The sequence below is a fragment of the Bos javanicus genome, chromosome 2, assembly GCF_032452875.1.
Source record: "Bos javanicus breed banteng chromosome 2, ARS-OSU_banteng_1.0, whole genome shotgun sequence".
Classification (NCBI taxonomy): domain Eukaryota; kingdom Metazoa; phylum Chordata; class Mammalia; order Artiodactyla; family Bovidae; genus Bos; species Bos javanicus.
The window spans coordinates 79,671,307-79,689,839 of record NC_083869.1 but is presented as its reverse complement, the minus strand read 5'-3'; the positions used below and the strand labels follow the sequence as shown (position 1 = coordinate 79,689,839).

The 18,533-nt window shown below is 38.5% G+C and overlaps 1 protein-coding gene across 4 annotated transcripts in view; it reads left to right on the top strand.

The window, feature by feature from the left end:
- Nucleotides 1–18,533, top strand: part of STAT4 (signal transducer and activator of transcription 4) — a 137,230-nt gene that overhangs the window by 103,243 nt on the left and 15,454 nt on the right. For all 4 annotated transcript variants that reach the window (XM_061440422.1, XM_061440438.1, XM_061440448.1 and 1 more), the window contains 6 exons: nucleotides 720–812; nucleotides 4,335–4,394; nucleotides 4,698–4,715; nucleotides 4,805–4,898; nucleotides 7,523–7,567; nucleotides 17,155–17,238. In XM_061440422.1, the coding sequence (XP_061296406.1) occupies nucleotides 720–812; nucleotides 4,335–4,394; nucleotides 4,698–4,715; nucleotides 4,805–4,898; nucleotides 7,523–7,567; nucleotides 17,155–17,238 (394 nt within the window). The remainder of the gene's footprint in view (nucleotides 1–719; nucleotides 813–4,334; nucleotides 4,395–4,697; nucleotides 4,716–4,804; nucleotides 4,899–7,522; nucleotides 7,568–17,154; nucleotides 17,239–18,533) is intronic.

Sequence of the window (18,533 nt, the reverse complement as noted above, 5' to 3'; positions counted from 1 at the left end):
CAAATGTTATCCATTTAGATGCCTCCTGGCAGCTTCAGTTCTATGTAGTTGGGAGGACACCCTGGTTTGGTTTTGGTGCTCAGGTGAAGGAATGGGAGAGAAGTGTTAAACAGTGAGCTTTAGGGTGCAGTGAATAAAGCTCCAGAGAGTTCCAGAAACATTTTTTTACTCATCACTATTTATTCATCAACACTTCTTCCACCACCTAACCCAGTTTTTCGTGAGTCACCATGTTGCCCACCCAAAGTTCATTTTTCATATTTTAGAAAAAAAGATTTCAAGGATTTCTACTTAAGTATCAATACATATTCAAGAAATGAAGGGTGGAGAATATGCTTATGTTTATAAGCTCATTTAAGAAAAAAAATATTACTGTGTACCAGAAATCCTGATATCTAGGTCAAAAATGGCATGAAATTAACTTTCTACTTGATGTTTATTATGATAAAAAGAGACTGGGGCTTTTATTCTTGACCTAAATGTAATAATTAAAAATTATTTACTGTTGTTATTTAGGGAAATCTTTAGGCATTTCCCATCTCTTGATAATTATTTATGTGAAGTCTTGGAAAGATTTGAGCCTAACGGGAGTTTGAATGTCTTATAAGTGTAGAAAATTTGGATCTTATAAGAGGACAGCATCCTGTTACTCTGTGGTTTTCAGCCTGTCAATGTCTTCAGTATTTTCAAATGACATGCTTCATTTCCTTTGACCCCAGCTCATTTGTGGTTGAACGACAGCCATGCATGCCAACCCACCCTCAGAGGCCGATGGTACTTAAGACTCTCATTCAGTTTACTGTAAAGCTAAGGTAGGCAGAATGTATTCTATTATTTCATATTTATGGTGCTACGGCCACTGTGTAATTAAGGCTCATTTCTTTCAATGTGGCTTTCATGCAACTATTCTTTATTGAGTGACACCTGCATGCCCAGCTATGGTAAATTAAATACCCACAGAAATATTAAGGTGAGAGCCCTACTTATAAAGAGTGGAACAATGAAGATGAGGGCATGAGAGTCATTAGCATGAAAGTATGAAATCACAATTTCGGATGACATGGGATTAATTGCTCAGAAGATTGACTTGAGAGAAGACTGGGGAGCCTAGAGAATGCTTGTGGTCACTGTGAGGAAGGACCTTGAGGGAAGAGCAGGGGTGTGAGAGTGAAACTGTTAGAAATAAGGACTTTATAAAATAAGGAGTCACTGTTCTATAAGCATGGGGAGCAGGGGAGAGAGAGAATTGAGAAGATAGATTGGGACAGGTTGTAGAGGTTCGAATATCCTATCCAGGCATATGGTGGCACATTCTTTACCTGTGATCACCCAGAAGCTATCTTATTGAATTTTCCATGAAAACTCTCAACACCATGATTTTCAGCACATCCTTATTATGTACTTGATTTAAAGAGAAATGATTATGTTGTTGCTGCTTTATCTATGTATGTGATTCTTTTCATTTTCATGAGCAAACTAACACATACAGTTTTCCTAATGACTTTTTAAAATAATGAGTTTGACTTCAGACTTTCAAAGATTTTCATCATGCCTCAATCTCCAAGTCCCAAAGCTTTAAATTCCTAATCACTAGGTCATCTCTGGAAAGCTGAAATTCCAGACCAGTACAAGAGGTTGTGATGCCATGGTAGATGGTAGTTAAGATCCCATGATAGCATCCTTGGTCACAGATCACTATTAAAACTCCATTTTTAGTTCAGTTTCATTTTATCGAGACATATTGACATACAACACTGTGTAAGTTTAAGCATAAAGACTTGATGTGCATAAATGGCGTAATGATGACTACAATAAGTTTAGTTGACACCCATCACCTAGGAACTTCATTTTTTAAAGGAAGGTATTTGTCTTTCATTTGCATTTCAGAAACCCTACTTGAAATTCTGAATCATTTCCTTTGTGTGAATTTGCACCACAACACTAAGAAACAAAAATAAAAGGCAGAAACCAGGTTCCTTTTTAAAATTTTCTAATTTTCAAATGTATTCCTTTCTCATCCCCACATCTTTATACAACCCAGAAAATTGTAACACTAAAGGGAAATAGGATAGAAGGGTGGTACATATATCCTGCTTTCCCTTGAGACACCCATATATGATATATTCAGTCCAAGATATTCTCTGGGGCAAAAGGGAAGATGAGTAGGGATTGCTCAGCGAAGAACTCTGAGTGGAAGAGGTCCTTGAATGGGCATCACCTGGCATGTTGTTTAAACTGACTGCCAGAGGCATAGACCATTAGTCCCTGGCAAGGGTATTCTGCCCTCCTCTTCCATCTAACTGTTCAGTCCCCATTCTTCTTTTCTGTACCCAATTCCCTCACTGTCTTGACAGCTGATCCTTTACTTGGTATTTAAGATTTTTTCCTAAAACCCCACTCTACGAAAATATTCCATCGTCCTATTTCAAAGGAAAGAGGTGACATGGGACTCCCTTTTGTCATCAGCACTTAATAGTGAGCCAGATCCTGATACAGGATAGAGAGGAAGGCAAAAAGGGAAATCATTTCATCTTACTTCATATGACTTCCTCAGTACCAGCAGCTATATTCAGTTCAGTCAGTTCAGTCGCTCAGTCATGTCCGACTCTTTGCAACCCCATGAATCACAGCACGCCAGGCCTCCCTGTCCATCACCAACTCCTGGAGTTCACTCAGACTCACGTCCATCGAGTCCGTGATGCCATCCAGCCATCTCATCCTCTGTCATCCCCTTCTCCTCCTGCCCCCAATCCCTCCCAGCATCAGAGTCTTTTCCAATGAGTCAACTCTCCACATGAGGTGGCCAAAGTACTGGAGTTTCAGCTTTAGCATCATTCCTTCCAAAGAAATCCCAGGGCTGATCTCCTTCAGAATGGACTGGTTGGATCTCCTTGCAGTCCAAGGTACCCTCAAGAGTCTTCTCCAACACCACAGTTCAAAAGCATCAATTCTTCGGCACTCAACTTTCTTCACAGTCCAACTCTCACATCCATACATGACCACTGGAAAAACCATAGCCTTGACTAGACAGACCTTTGTTGGCAAAGTAATGTCTCTGCTTTTGAATATGCTATCTAGGTTGGTCATAACTTTCCTTCCAAGGAGTAAGCATCTTTTAATTTCATGCCTGCAGTCACCATCTGCAGTGATTTTGGAGCCCAGAAAAATAAAGTCTGACACTGTTTCCACTGTTTCCCCGTCTATTTGGGACCAGATGCCATGATCTTCATTTTCTGAATGTTGAGCTTTAAGCCAACTTTTTCACTCTCCACTTTCACTTTCATCAAGAGGCTTTTTTATATTATCATATCCCAAACCCCAAAACCAATTCTGGCAGGATTTTTAAGAAACCTTGATACGTTCTTTTTGTTTTGTTTGGGTTGTTTGTTATCTACGATTATATTTCTCTAATGTCAATCAGTTGCTTATCACCATTCTTTAAATTTCATCTGTTTAGCTGGACTTCTTCCTTTGATTTATCACCATGTCTACTCTGCTCCTTCCTTAATCTTCATTATGCCAGTTTCCCACTGTCTGGGGCTGTACTGGGCTTATATAAGAAGCTCAATGCAGCTGAGTGAATAAACAATGTTTGGGATGAGTGTATATGTAAATGAATGAGTGAGTGAATGACAGAATGAATACCTCTGAAGCTGAACTGAACCTGCAGAGAGGTTATGTCAGAAGGTATAGCTTAGAAAATTTGGGGAAAGCTAAGGAGACACCTGAAGGAATTCAAGGAATTGTTATTTTGACCTTTAATCATTTATTTGTGTGAAGTTAGGTCTTTTTCAGTTATAAATTTTTGCTGTCACTTACATGTAATATCTTTAAAGTCTGCAAATGCATTTGAAGTGGAATTTTCCATATTCTATCAGCATCCTAGTCTTTCTCAGTATTTTACCATAAAACAGTTATCAAAACATTTAGTTTTACTAAGCTTACAATTTTTTTATAATATGAGAATTAAATGAATCCACATAAATAGATTTACAAAAGTTTTTTCTTTTATTTATATGTCTAACCCAAATTTAGGCATTAGCCAAAATATATAGCTATTTTTCTGATCTAGCCAATGCATTATCCAACATACATCAACTAAAGCAATATGGAAATACTTTCCAAATATGTGTTCTATTAAGCAGGTGATGTCAATATTAGTAAAACGGCAAAGTAAAGAGGAATTGACATTTTTAAAACACACTAACATAAGACTGGAAATAATGTGAGCTTGATTTATATATATTTGGCATAAATATATTTAAATCTTTAAATATAAAAAGGCTTTTAGCCATGAAAATTTTTATCTTTAATTCTTTATGTATTTTTTCCAGACTGCTAATAAAATTACCAGAACTAAATTATCAGGTAAAGGTGAAAGCATCAATTGACAAGTAAGTTTCTAATTTCATTTTGAAACATGAAATTGTAAGACTTTTTAAGAAGAATTGTCCTTATTTTATAGAATAATTTTTAACTTTTAAATTTACTTCTCTAACATTATATATCAATGTACTTCAATATTTGACTTTAAAGTTCAAACATTTAACAGAACTCTGATGAAGACTGACTTTATAAATTTTACTATAAAGACATGAAATGAAATTTTATATACTATCCTCATCCTCTAAAGTAGCATAGAAAAGTCTTTTTTTAGATCTCTTAACTCATTTTAAAGAATCTTCTTGGTTTTACAGGAATGCTTCAACTCTAAGGTAAGACATTTACTTTAGAATTTTTTTGTTGTTCCCATAAATACATTTTTACCTGAGACCATTGTAAATAGCTAAGATTTCCTCTCTAGCAATCGAAGATTCGTACTTTGTGGAACTCACGTCAAAGCCATGTCCATTGAAGAATCTTCCAACGGGAGTCTCTCTGTAGAATTTCGACATTTGGTGAGTTAAGCAGTGAAATGACCCAAGTTCCCCCCCACCCCTCCAAATCAGACACATCTAAACTAATAGAGCTTATAATTTAATGTGTTTTGTTCTTTAGTGTTTCTTATGTGAATTAAGGATCGTACTGAAAAATAAAACATGCCATCTTTGAAGAATTAAAAGTGGTAAAAAAAAAAATTGAACCTTAACTCAGAAGGTCTGATTTCCTAACAATGGTGATGTTGTACCTAAATATATGACTTAATTAAATAAATGTCAAACAAATATATGTCAAAATATTTTGGTCATGATGACAGAGATAATATGTCTTAAAGTAGATAAGCATTCCTGGCTTCATTTTTAAAATCTCCCCAACTGATACCCAATAACAAGTACTCCTGCCTGGAAAATCCCATGGACGGAGGAGCCTGGTGGGCTGCAGTCCATGGGGTCGCTGAGGGTTGGACATGACTGAGCGACTTCACTTTCACTTTCATGCATTGGAGAAGGAAATGGCAACCCACTCCAGTGTTCTTGCCTGGAGAATCCCAGGGACGGGGGAGACTGGCGGGCTGCTGTCTATGGGGTCACACAGAGTCGGACACGACTGAAGCGACTTAGCATACAATGGCAGGTCTGGCTAAAATCTCTGTCATTTTAGGAGGATTGGCTTGGGGAAATAGGATGGTTTTAGGTGTGAGATGCACACAGTTGGCCTTGGCATTTCTAGAAAGCTTCTGACCCAGCCTCATCCTGTTCTTGTTTTTACCACTTCCTCTTAACCTAGAGTTCTCTTCCTGCTTCCTTTCTAATTCTTTGCATAGTTCTTAGATTCCCAAATACCCTATTGCTGTCTAGCCAAAAACATGTTACTCACCTGGCTTATTAGCATTGAGAAGGTACCTCACCTGAATGTTGGGACACCAGTGAAGCAGCCTCAAAAGGTTTACTTTCTAAAAGATAAAATTTATGTTAACAGAAAGATAGCTGCATACAAAATTTATACTGGTGTTCAATTTTTATTTTGTTTTTGTGTGAATCCTTGAATCCCTCTGTATGAGACTGCTAAATCAATTAAATGTAATGATGAGTGATCATACATATACATTCTTATAACTAGCACTCTTTTTGCTTCAGTTCAATTCCTATTCTCAAGAAACTTTAATAATGGCCAATGTTTGCTAATAAATGAAGCCATAAAAGGCTCTTAATTTAGAGATACCTGTCTCCCAAAAGAGTCAATTGAAAAAGGAAGGACAAGAAACATACCAAAAAGTGGTCGAGTCTGTATTCCAGGAAGGATAAAATATAAAATAACAAAACTTTAGTTTTCATGATGCTTTTCTAGTTGCAAAGCATTTTCACATACATTACCTTTTATATAATACCTTCGGAGAAGGCAGTGGCACCCTACTCCAGTACTTTTGCCTGGAAAATCCCATGGACGGAGGAGCCTGGTAGGCTGCAGTCCATGGGGTCTCTAAGAGTTGGATACAACTGAGCGACTTCACTTTCACTTTTCACATTCATACATTGGAGAAGGAAATGGCAACCCACTCCAGTGTTCTTGCCTGGAGAATCCCAGGGACGGGGGAGCCTGGTGGGCTGCCGTCTATGGGGTCACACAGAGTTGGACACGACTGAAGTGACTTAGTAGTAGTAGTAGTATATAATACCTTTCATCACTTTTTAATACCAAAGTAAATATGGAAAATCAGCAAAGCAAAATTTTAAAAATTAAAAACCACCTATATGATCCCAACACCTTGACATAACACTATTGACATCCTTATTTTTACATTTTCATTCATATATATATATATATATATGTATATGTGTGTGTATACATATATAGAGAGCTTCCCTGGTGGCTCAGACAGTAAAGAATCTGCCTGCAGTGCAGGAGACCTGGGTTTGATCCCTGGGTCAGGAAGATCCTCTGGAGAAGGGAATGGCTTACCCACTCCAGTATTCTTGCCTGGAGAATTCCAAGGACAGAAGAGCCTGGCAGGCCACAGTCCATGGAGTCACAAAGAATCAGACACGACTGAGCAACTAACACTTTCACTATATAATATATATATATATGTACTTTTATATTCTTTTTTTAAGTGGATCAGATTGTACACATTAATTATTTTTCCATCCTATTTTCCCACTGAGTAGTCTATGTCATGAACATTTTGTGTCTTCTCTCATGGCATTTAGTAGCTCACCATGCCATGTGCATACTGGCCCGTGTCTATTTCCCCAGGCCTGTGTGTTAGACGTGATTTCATAGGCATTGAGAATTGTCATGGCTTAGCTCAGATGATACTTTCCAGGTACAGAGGAGTGCTGAATATATTCTAAAACATCGCAATATGATTTCCTCTTTCAAAATGTGGCTGAAAAACAGTCTTATACCAGCTTGCTCCCTTATCTCAATGAAACTTCCTCAAGTGGCGTCCCATGAGATGAAACAGGAAACTTTCTGTTGAATCTGGGCAGCTATGTTAGGTTTCAGTGTGTTAGAAGACATCTAGCTTACTGTTCTAGAAGTCAAAATTCTGACTGAGAAAACCGCTATAATAGGTACAACCAACTTGGTATTTAGCAGATAATGCTTCTCCATCCAAACATTGTTGTTTCCTCTTTCACAGCAGCCAAAGGAAATGAAGTCTAGTGCTGGAAACAAAGGAAATGAGGTAGGAAATGTTTTCTCCGAAGGAATTTTTCTAGGAAATAATCTTATAATGTCTTATTTTTACAAAGCTCATGAACAATATGAAAAGGCAAAAGCTCTTAAACTGCCCTTTATATTTTTATATAAAATCAAATTCATGTTTCTCTAATTACAAATGTAAAACTTGATAATTGCCAACTGTATAAGAAATTTTGTTTTAAAAAGAAGAGCATAGAAATTGCATATAACATCCTCCTAAGAAAACAACTATTAATGTTTTGGTTCACATCATTCTAGACTTTATATGTATACATTACTTTAAATGTATATATACACACAATTTTTCATAACTTGCTTTTCATCACATAGCAATGTGAAGTGAACAGTTTTCCATAAACTTACTCTTGGAGGACATGATTTAAACTGGTTGCATCGTATTGCTGTAATTTCTGTAGTCAGTTCATTATTATAGAATATCATAACGTCACTCATTTTCCACAGGTAAGAGGTAAGTCTTTGAACATCATGACCCAGTATGTGAAAATCATAAGTGGAAAATAGTTCTATTACTTTATGGTATCAATTATTTTACTCGTATATCTAAGGTTGGCACTTCAGTGGATGAATCGATTAAAAGAACAAACTGATGCAGCCCAGGTGTTCGAGTTTGTCAGTAAATAATAGAGTTGCCAAATCCTGAATTGGAAGTGGCTTTGGGAATCATCTATTTAGTTGACCTAGATACTAGGGCAATGGCAACCCACTCCAGTACTCTTGCCTGGAAAATCCCATGGACAGAGGAGCCTGGTAGGCTGCAGTCCATGTGGTCGCTAAGAGTGGGGCATGAGCGACTTCACTTTCATTTTTCACATTCATGCATGGAGAAGGAAATGGCAACCCACTCCAGTGTTCTTGCCTGGAGAATCCCCAGGACGGGGGAGCCCGCTGGGCTGCCGTCCATGGGGTGGCATAGAATTGGACACGACTGAAGCGACTTGGCAGATACTAGGGCATTTCTCTATGCCCTACGTATTTGGAATTAGAAAACCTGGGCTTGAGTCCAGTAACTGTAAATATGTTTACAGTTTCAGTTACAGTAACTGAAAATATGACCCTTGGCAAATGATCTGATAGAGAAATATTGCATTTTTTTTCCTCTAAGAGATCAGAGTCATAATGCCCAATGCTCCATGCTCAGAGAAACTGCATGTGTAAGACCACCTACATGATGCAGTTAGAAAGCAATGAAGCTTATTGTGGTGTGGTTGGTATGAATTAAATCTCCTGGCTTTAGTGTTACAGCTCTATGAGAAATTTCTTCAAATTATTTGGAAGAAAATACACTTTATAAATCCAGCATTCGATTAGTCAATCTAGCCCACTCCACAAAACCACAAAGATCCATCACAACAGTTTTCATGCTCTACATTTTTCCCTTCCAAGAATTCTTCATTATCTTACCCATGTCTTAAAGTTCTTTTGCCAGATATCACTGCTCCACCAAGGATGAGCTAAGCTTTCTTCCCAAGGTACAACCTTGGCTTACAGCAGACTGTCAAACAGGTTTCTCAGCCCAGATACAACAGGAACAAAGCTTTTGAGTTTAAGAATATTCTAGTAAACCAAACAAATAGGGGTTATTCTTCCCACCTTATAGAAATCCATAAAGGTTTTCCAAACTTCCTAATTAAAACATTAGCATATTATAAATAAAAGTCTGTTTCACAAATCTTGGAATTTTCACCAAAGTTGCAAACAGCATTTCATGCAGTGACCTCTCTGAATAGTATTTCTTAAGTCTGAATAGACTAAGCACAATGCTTCTAAACTCTTCTTAAGGAAGACAAACCAAGTGGGAATAAATTAAGTAGCTGAATTCTTCAGTACTTTGTCATCTTTGTGAATGTAAAATCAGAATCTACTTGAATTTCTCTAGAGACAGAGATCTAAGTAAATCAGCTTCCACTATAGAAAAACAATGTCTCATTAACACTGCCTATTTATCTCATTTTGAATTTATTTCCTCTCATTTTCTGATTAATAACAAAATCATGCAGTTATAGCAGAATGATTTTCTTTTTTTTCCCCCAAGTTTGCTGGAACTGGATAATTTTATTTTAAGCTGTTCTTTGAGCTCCCCCTGTTGACAGAATTTTAATATGACTCCTTGGTACGTTCAAAACAAACCATAGACTTGAATGCTGTTTTATGTGCTATAGGAACCATTGAAAAGTCACACAATATATGCAGTGGACTCAGAAAGATGAGATGGGAATCAGGAGCTTGGCCAAACTTAGGGGTGACAAAAGGAAAGTTAGGAAAGAGTGGGGGAGGATCTGGTGATTAAGTGGAATTCACAAAGTCATGGGGCCAGGAATTGCAGTAACCAAAATTTAGGGAGAACGGGAAGCCAGGATGTTATAACCTCATTTTCAAATTTCAAACAGTAGCTGTTGCTTATCGCTTATCTATGTACCTGCAGCAGGAGTTCATAGCCTGATAAGGACTTACTTGACAAATCCTTGTGTGGCATTTACTCTGTATCGCACTGTCTAATAGCTTTGCTGGCACTGACTGATGTAACTCTCTCAACTGTGCCAGGAAGTAGAGACCATTAGTGTCATACTTATTTTGGCCAGGGAAACTGAGGCACTGAGCACTCGGGCTTAGATTCAAACCTCAGCAATCTGGCTCCTGGGTCCATGCTTTTGGTCACTGTGCCACCCTGCCTCTGGTGGGGCACACCTTCCCTGGGAGAGGCTGTGATGGTTGACATTTGCTTTGACCTCTTTAGGTCATCACACCTACCCACCCACCCACACACACCCACCCACCCACACACACACACCCATCCACCCACATGCACAGAGACCATGATGGTTGTCACTCCACTTTGACCTCTTATCACACACACACATATATAGAGGCCATGATGGTTGTCACTCTGCTTTGATCTCTTTATATCATCACACACACACACACACACTATGATGTCACTCTGATTTGACCTCTTTATCTCATCACACACACACACAGAGGCCATGATGGTTGTCACTCTACTTTGACTCCTTTATCTCATCACACACACACACATACACACACCCAATTTGCTGGGATTCCTATAAGATCTCTGCAGGTTTGTGGGGAGCATCTCATTCTTTCCTCTGTTTAAGCTACTGTTTTCCTCACTTTACCCACCTGCTCAGAAATCATGTAGCTACCTCGCACCAGAATCCTTACAAAGTTTAGAAGAATTTAAAATCATGCTTCCCAAGAAAACTCTCGCTGCTGCTGTATCTCCTGTGCACATTGGTACAGTAGAGGAACCAGCACTGCTGATGGCCCTGCCTCTTACAGGCAGCTGACCTTGCACCAGCCACTTTACCTCACTAACTCCCAATCTCCTTAACTATAAAATGGTTTCATGTTCATCTGCAATTCATAGGGTTGTTGTGAGGACCAAACAGGATGAAGTGTGTGAGAGTCAACTGCAATGCACTGTGCACCTGTCTGCCATGGGCTTCTTGACCAGCCCGCCAGGCTGCCCCCTCTGTAACAGGTGCGGAAATGACTCTAAATGTGGTTCCTGGCTTAGGATAAACTATGAATCCCTAACATCCCTTCTCTGCCAGGTGCTCTGCTGGAAATATTCCCTTTAAGGGCCACTGAGCATGTTCCTCTTCTGGCTCCAGGTCCATGAAACCTCAGACCACTATGTATATACACCCCTTTTATAGGCTTGCATGTCTACTCTCAATGCCTGCTGCCTTACAACTTCCCCAACCTGGTCCTCCTCTCCTACTTTAGAGAGGTTAGACTGAATACTCATTAAATGATTGAGAACATACCATGACAGTTTCCTCAAGACTGCCAATCCAAACCTCTTTAGAACTTCAGCGCCCCCTGGCATCTGACTCTGAGATCATCTGGGAAGAAGTGACCTGTCGGGAGGTGCAGGGGCTCCTGGCAGGAGCACGGGGTGAAAGAAGGAAGTTGCACTAGACACATGCTGTCCCTAGACCGCTAGGAAGACCAGTGGAGTCCCTCTTTAGTTTTGGTTTGGTGAATGGTGGAGCTCTGGACTTCCCACCCCTATTTCAATCAATCAGTCCTATTTTAAGTATTTTACAGATAGGGGCCCAGGTAGGAAATTTACTTCTAAGAACATGTTCCAGGGTTAAAAAAAGATTTTAGAACCATTAGACTACACAATCTCTGAAGCTCCTTTGACAAACATTCTATAATCTTCAGAAGTGCAGCAGAGAATCGGGTCATTTTTCAAAATGCATTTAATTTAAAGGATTTGCTTTGGAATGAGGAATCTGTTGACATGCTGTCACAAATTCAAGGTTTGCAATTACTGGTTCTTTCTCCCACCTTTGTTTTTTCCTTGGAATAATCATGCTGAAGATAAGATTCCATCATCTAGCAAGTTGCCAAACTTGGTGAAAGCTTCAGTCTATCTCTATAAAATAAACACTCGAAGGAAGCAGGCTTTCCTGGAGGTCCTAAGATATGGCTTGAGAGTGATTGTTGAAATGGCAGAAACTGTTTGAACAAGGAGGCTGAAATTGCAGTCTCTTGAGTTTGTTCTGTCAGTAGGCTTTAACTGATAAATGACAGTTTTAGCCACAGACTGAGGTGTTAGGTAATTTTGTTTATGTGGTGGAAAGTCATGAAGCACAAAGAAGCTATTAGTAAAGCCTGGCTGACTTGAGTTTCATTTAACAAAATAGCCAAACAGATGTTCTTTCAAGGTTCAGTGTTCTCAAACACAGATCCACCACTCACACTCCAACCGGCTCAAGCATTTTCACAGGAAGTCGATTGCCTTCTGAACTAATTTAAGTAGTTGCAATGCTTTTTAAAGACAAAGATTGGTGCACAAGTAACACTAGAAACATATTTTTTGGGGCAATATCTTCCATATAGTCCCTTTATTTTATGGATTGAGAATTAGTTGTTGCTTTACATTTATTTCCTATGATTCTGTGATTAAGGTCTCTCTATCATATGACTCTACCATTGTTTCCCCTCTTATTATTGTTTCCCTGGATCTAGGCCAGGGTCTAACACATGATAGGAACTCAGCAAATACTCATTAAGCAAATGGATTATTGCAGTTGTTTTCTATTCCACATAGTTTTCCATGTGCAACATTATCATAGATTACGGTTTGTTAAGAGATGAGCAAGATAAACAGCAATGTCCTACTCTATTGGAGACTTCCCAGATGGTGCAGTGGTAAAGAACCTGCCTGCCAATGCAGGAGACATAAGAGACATGGGTTCAAAGATCCTCTGGAAAAGGCCATGGCAACCCACTCCAGTATTCTTGCCTGGAGAATCCTATGGACAGAGGAGCTTGGCTGGCTACAGTCCATAGGGTCGCAAAGAGTTGGACGTGACTTAAGTGACTTAGCATGCATGCACAGAGGTAACAAAAAGAATATGGTGACATCTACACCTTTCATTAGGTTCCATATATTTTCCTAGGTGGAGCCCTGGTCAGGTTGTTTAGCCAGTTTTTCAGTTTCTTAGCAGATTATCCAGTGGGTGCTTTTCTTTAAAAGTGCAATACATTCAATCCAGTTATATCATCAATGTCATTAATATAAATATCATAAATATGGATATTTTAAATCTATAATAATCTCAGATGGTTGAAATAGCTTTTAATACAAACATTAATGGTCCATCTTATCTATGATATTTTCACAGTCTGTAAGGAATGGACCCTGGGAATGTGAGATTGAATAGTGTCTCTAGCTTGGACTGCACTGATAAAATAATAAAGACTATGACTGGTGGCCATGCAAGCTTGGAAAGTTAATGACACTGTCTTCTGTCAGAGCTGCTGTCCTCCAGTCCTGTATATTGTTGATACACATGTTGAAGCTGATGTCAGCTTCTTTGTTGGATTTCGTTCTAAATGTACCTCACGGTTGCATCAGAAGTTTAAAGCAAACACTGGAAATTAGTTTGAATCTGTATGTAAACCTCTCACCATCCACATTATAGTTCAACAAAGTAATATTTAAGTACAGCGTCTTCTTCCAAAGTTAATGGACAACCCTGTGTGTCACTGCTCTGTAAAGCCCTGATTTCTCACACTTTGAGGGACTCTTGCCCTTTGGACCAGTGAGCACACAAGTGCCATAACCCAAAGGTGTGAGGGAATTATATTGATGATGAATTATTATACACACACATTTAATTAAACAAATTAAACTACAGAGACTAGAATGAAGGAGGGATAAGAAATCCAAAGGCTCCCTTTGGCAGTCCTCCCACTGTAGCCCTCCCTACAGAGAGAGGTGTCTGGGTAGTCAAGGCCATGTGCTCACCAGAGCCCAGGGCTTCAGCATTCCCAGCCCAGAAGACCTCAAGCCCACTTTCAGGGCTGTACAGACCTTTTCCCCAGGTCTGCTCTCTCAAGCACTGATGAAACCATCAGTGCAAACATTTTCAGGCATGAGGAGAGGCCTCAGGGCCACACTCGTCAGGTCAGCCCCTCACAGAGGTAGAAGAAAGAAGGATGGGAAGTGGTCCCAGAAGGTCATGCTCTCCCCAGGACAGCATATTTCAGCAGGACTTTGAGGAGTTAAAACCTGGCCAGTTAGGTCATGTGAAAGCTTAGCTGTTGAGGCAGGAGACTAGCCCATATTTTAATGTTTGTTAACTTGATTTATAAAGGCTAAATATTTAGACATATGGTATGTGGTCTCCCTCTGAGCGCTTGCCTCAGGCCTCTCGAATGTTCTGTTCAAATCTACAAACACAGGCTTGTATCCTTTCCACCACTGAACTCAGTGAGAATGTGAGTGGCACCAGTTAGTGAACATGGGCTTGTGGATTCTTCTGTTGTCTCACTTTGCATAGTGTAAATACCTCCTCCCAGAGGGCAGTGAGAGTTTCTGCTGTTTAAAAAAAAAAAAAAATGTGGTTTTTGTTCAACTTGGTGCCTAAACATGACCATTTCATCTCATGGTCAATCAAAGGAAGAACAATTTAGTTCTACATAATAAGTAAATTGGGGGAGGGGGCTGGTTGTTTGGTGTGTTGGGAATAATTTTAGGGGTGGTCTAAGAGAATTTTCAAAAGAATTTTCAGTAACATAACTTTCTACTAATCCATAAGAAGCAGTCTCACTGAGTCAATCTAACCACCTCCAGGCACTGGAAGGTACCACAATGCTCTGGCCCAAGGGAAAGAGGAGTTTTTAATTTTCTATTTTATTTTAAAATTTTAACATTTTAACATTCCTCCTGGTAGGCTGCAGTCCATGGGGTCGCTAAGAGTCAGACACGACTGAGCAACTTCACTTGCACTTTTCACTTTCATGCATTGGAGAAGGAAATGGCAACCCACTCCAGTGTTCTTGCCTGGAGAATCCCCAGGGACAGGGGAGCCTGGTGGGCTGCCGTCTATGGGATCGCACACGACTGAAGTGACTTAGCAGCAGCAGCAACAGCATTATCAATAAAATCTTCCTCATGTAGTTGTCATTCATATCATCGTATTAGAACTTTTTTTTTTAAAATTTAACACAAAAGGACTCCAGCTTGTTATTAACTATATTCAGTAGCAAGAGCTCCCTTTCAGAGCTGACTCAGCCACCCACAACCCCACCCTGACTTTTCTAATCTAGATAATTCCACTTCTGCTCATATGTTCCCACAGGACTTATTTTTTAAATCGTTTAAGCTTTCTATATCATCTCCAATTTTTCTACATCCCTTTTGAGACTAAACACAATGTGGATACATCACATTGAGAATAATTGCCTCATAAATTCCACCTGGGGTTCTTGTTAAAATGCAGAATCTGGTTCAGTAGGCCTGGAAAGAGGCCAGAGAGGCTGTTTTTCTAACAAGCTCTTAGATGATGACAGTACTGCTGGTTCTGGGCATATAGCAAGTTTCTGTCAGATTTCATCCTGGGAAAAACAGCAATTTCTGTCTCACTCCTTCCCACTCCAAACCCACTCCTCAGAGGTGATCACTTTTTGAGCTCTAAATATTATGTTAAGAACATACTGATATTTCTTGATATTTTTGTTTATATACTTCTGAATTATTCCTAGAAAAAGATTAAGCTGTGGCTCTCTTTTTAAAAAACTTTTTATTCTATACTGTAGTATAATTGATTAGGGGCTTCCCTGCTGGCTCAGATGGTAGAAGCATCTGCCTGCAATACAGGGGACCTGGATTCAATCCCTGAGTGTTGCGTTAGTTTCAGATGTACAGCAAAATGATTCAGTTATACCTATACATGATCTATTCTTTTTCAAATTCTTTTCCTGTTTAGGTTGTTATGTAATATTGAGCAGAGTTCCCTGTTCTGTACAGTAGGTCCTTGATGGTTATCTCTTTTAAATTAAGCTATGGCTCTTAAATACCAGCTCTTCATACATATGAATTTCATCCATTTTTACAATATTATTGTATAGCATTTAGTTTATTTAATATATTCAGTGTTTCAGGTTACAATAGTAACAGGTAGATAAAACAAATTGATTAAGTAAAAAGTCTGAGGCAACTAATAAGTCCAGGGAAAACTAAAAATAATATAAGAATGGAAATGCAATCATACTGTTATATAGTTCATCTGTTAACATTTTTTTTATAATCATAGTAATGTAAGCACTGGATGTATTAACTAACCAAAACCCCACCAGGGTCAGGGCAGTTGGGAACCTCATTGCCTAGGCTGAGACTAGTAACTACCTGTCCTGTTCAGCCCTCACTCTCCAGCTTCGGGGGGCTCAATGCTTCCACCCCTGGTTCTGAAACACATAGCCCCTAACTGCCACCCTCGCTCCACACTCCCCTAGCTTTCACTCCCAGACCTAGGTTACAGTTTTATTTTATTGGAAAGTAAACAAAACCCCAGTTGTTACTTTTATTGAAGTTTCTGGAAGAAGCTGAGGAAAGTACATAGTTTTCCCACTTAACCATGTTTAACCGTGTTTGATATTGCTTTTAAAAAATCCATTATGATACTGACTTGTTTTTGTTATAGCTACACACATCTGGCTTTCTTTTGTTAATAGCTGATAAGTCAAAAGGACAAATTTCCAAAAGTAAAAATAAAGAGCAACTTATCTGGATTTCAACTCATGAAAATATGCTGGAATTGTTGAAGCTAGAAAATTCATTGTTTTAGAGACAATATCATTCTGTTTGTGGAAAGGAAGAGTTCTTAAACTCTGTATATCCTTTAACTTTTTAAAATAAGGAATGTTCCATAACAAGATGTTTGAGGGTATTTTATACTTTATACTTTAAGAATTTGTTAGTTTTTATAAAAGCACATCTAATAATAGGTAACAACTATACATATTTGTAGAAGGCTTCCCAGTTGGCACTAGTGGTAAAGAACCTGCCTGACAATGCAGGAGACAAGAGACACAGGTTCAATCCCTGGGTTGGGAAGATACCCTGGAGGAGGGCATGGTGACCCACTCCAGTATTCTTGCCTGGAGAATCCCATGGACAGAGGAGCCTGGTGGGCTACAGTCCATGGAGTGGCAGAGAGTCACGACTGAAGCGACTTAGCGCACATGCATATGCATTTGTAAGATAACACTTTATTTCTTTCCCCCTAGGGCTGTCACATGGTGACTGAGGAGCTTCATTCCATAACATTTGAGACACAGATCTGCCTCTATGGACTGACCATAGATTTGGAGGTAGGTGTTTCAAGGAATATTTAGTATTTACTAATAACATTTTCAGGAATTGGTATTTGAAGATGAAAACTCAATATTTTCTAGGTTTTAGTACATTCCTTATTCATTATTTTTGTTGTAATTTAGGAAATCAGTTTATCAAATATTCACTCATTAGTCAGCACATATTATTCTGATTAAATATAAATGATAAGGGAATTCCTTGGTTGTCCAGTGGTTAGGACTCCACACTCTCATTGCCAAGGGCCCAGGTTTGTTTCCTGGTCAAAGAGCTAAGATCTCACAAGCTATGTGGTATGGCCAAAAAATAATTTTTAAATTTTATATATATATATATATATATATAAATGATAAAATCTCAGTCATTATAATTCAATACATATTGAATAATTTGTTGCTGAGACTGTATATTTTGTTTGTTTTCTGGGATTCCCAGAGTCACGGATACTCAGTGGAAAGCTTAAAAAGAAATAAATATACTTGAACCATGTCATGTATGATTTCAAAATTTCAATTTGTACATAAAATTGCCTCAGAAGAAGGCAATTTATAGTGTGATGAGCAAAGACCAATAATAGGAACATTAATAGCAGATTGTTTTGATCCTCTGATAACAGTCACCATTGAACTCAAAGAAGGAATCAAGAAATGGGGAATTAAATTGAACATAATTAACAATGAGCTCCTTGAAGGCAGGATATCACACCTTTATCCTTCCATTACCAGTGCCCAGCACAGTGCCTGACATATAACAGATGCTCAACATTTGTTGAATAAATGAATGAATGAGTGCATGAATGAACACAATTTCATACACCTGAATATGGTTCTATTTGTAGAATATATTATTTTAGCATTCTGCCTTCACTCTTTTATCTTAATGAATGTGAACATATTTATAAAATTTTCCAGAGATTCCTTCATCCCTTTTCCCTAAATGTCTGCTTCCATGAACTGTTAAGTTCCTCAAGTGGGCATTTCACTGTCTACAAGCAATATAACTTCTGTTAATGCGAAGGGACTAATGTAAGTTGATTAGTTTCCCAGATTAGTCTGTGAAGCCTGTTTGTTCCATAAGGTTGAAAACGTTAGACCAACAGTACTAAGTTGAGTGCTATGACAATAGAAGCAGCAGTTCTATCTCCCATAATATTTCGTATTCCAAAGTCACTTACCTCTCCCTCTTCTACAATTAAAACCCCCATATCTGATACTGATATTAATGAGATGTTAGATAATAATTTGAACATATTAATCCATTCCAGAAATAAATTTTAAATTAGATTATTTGATGT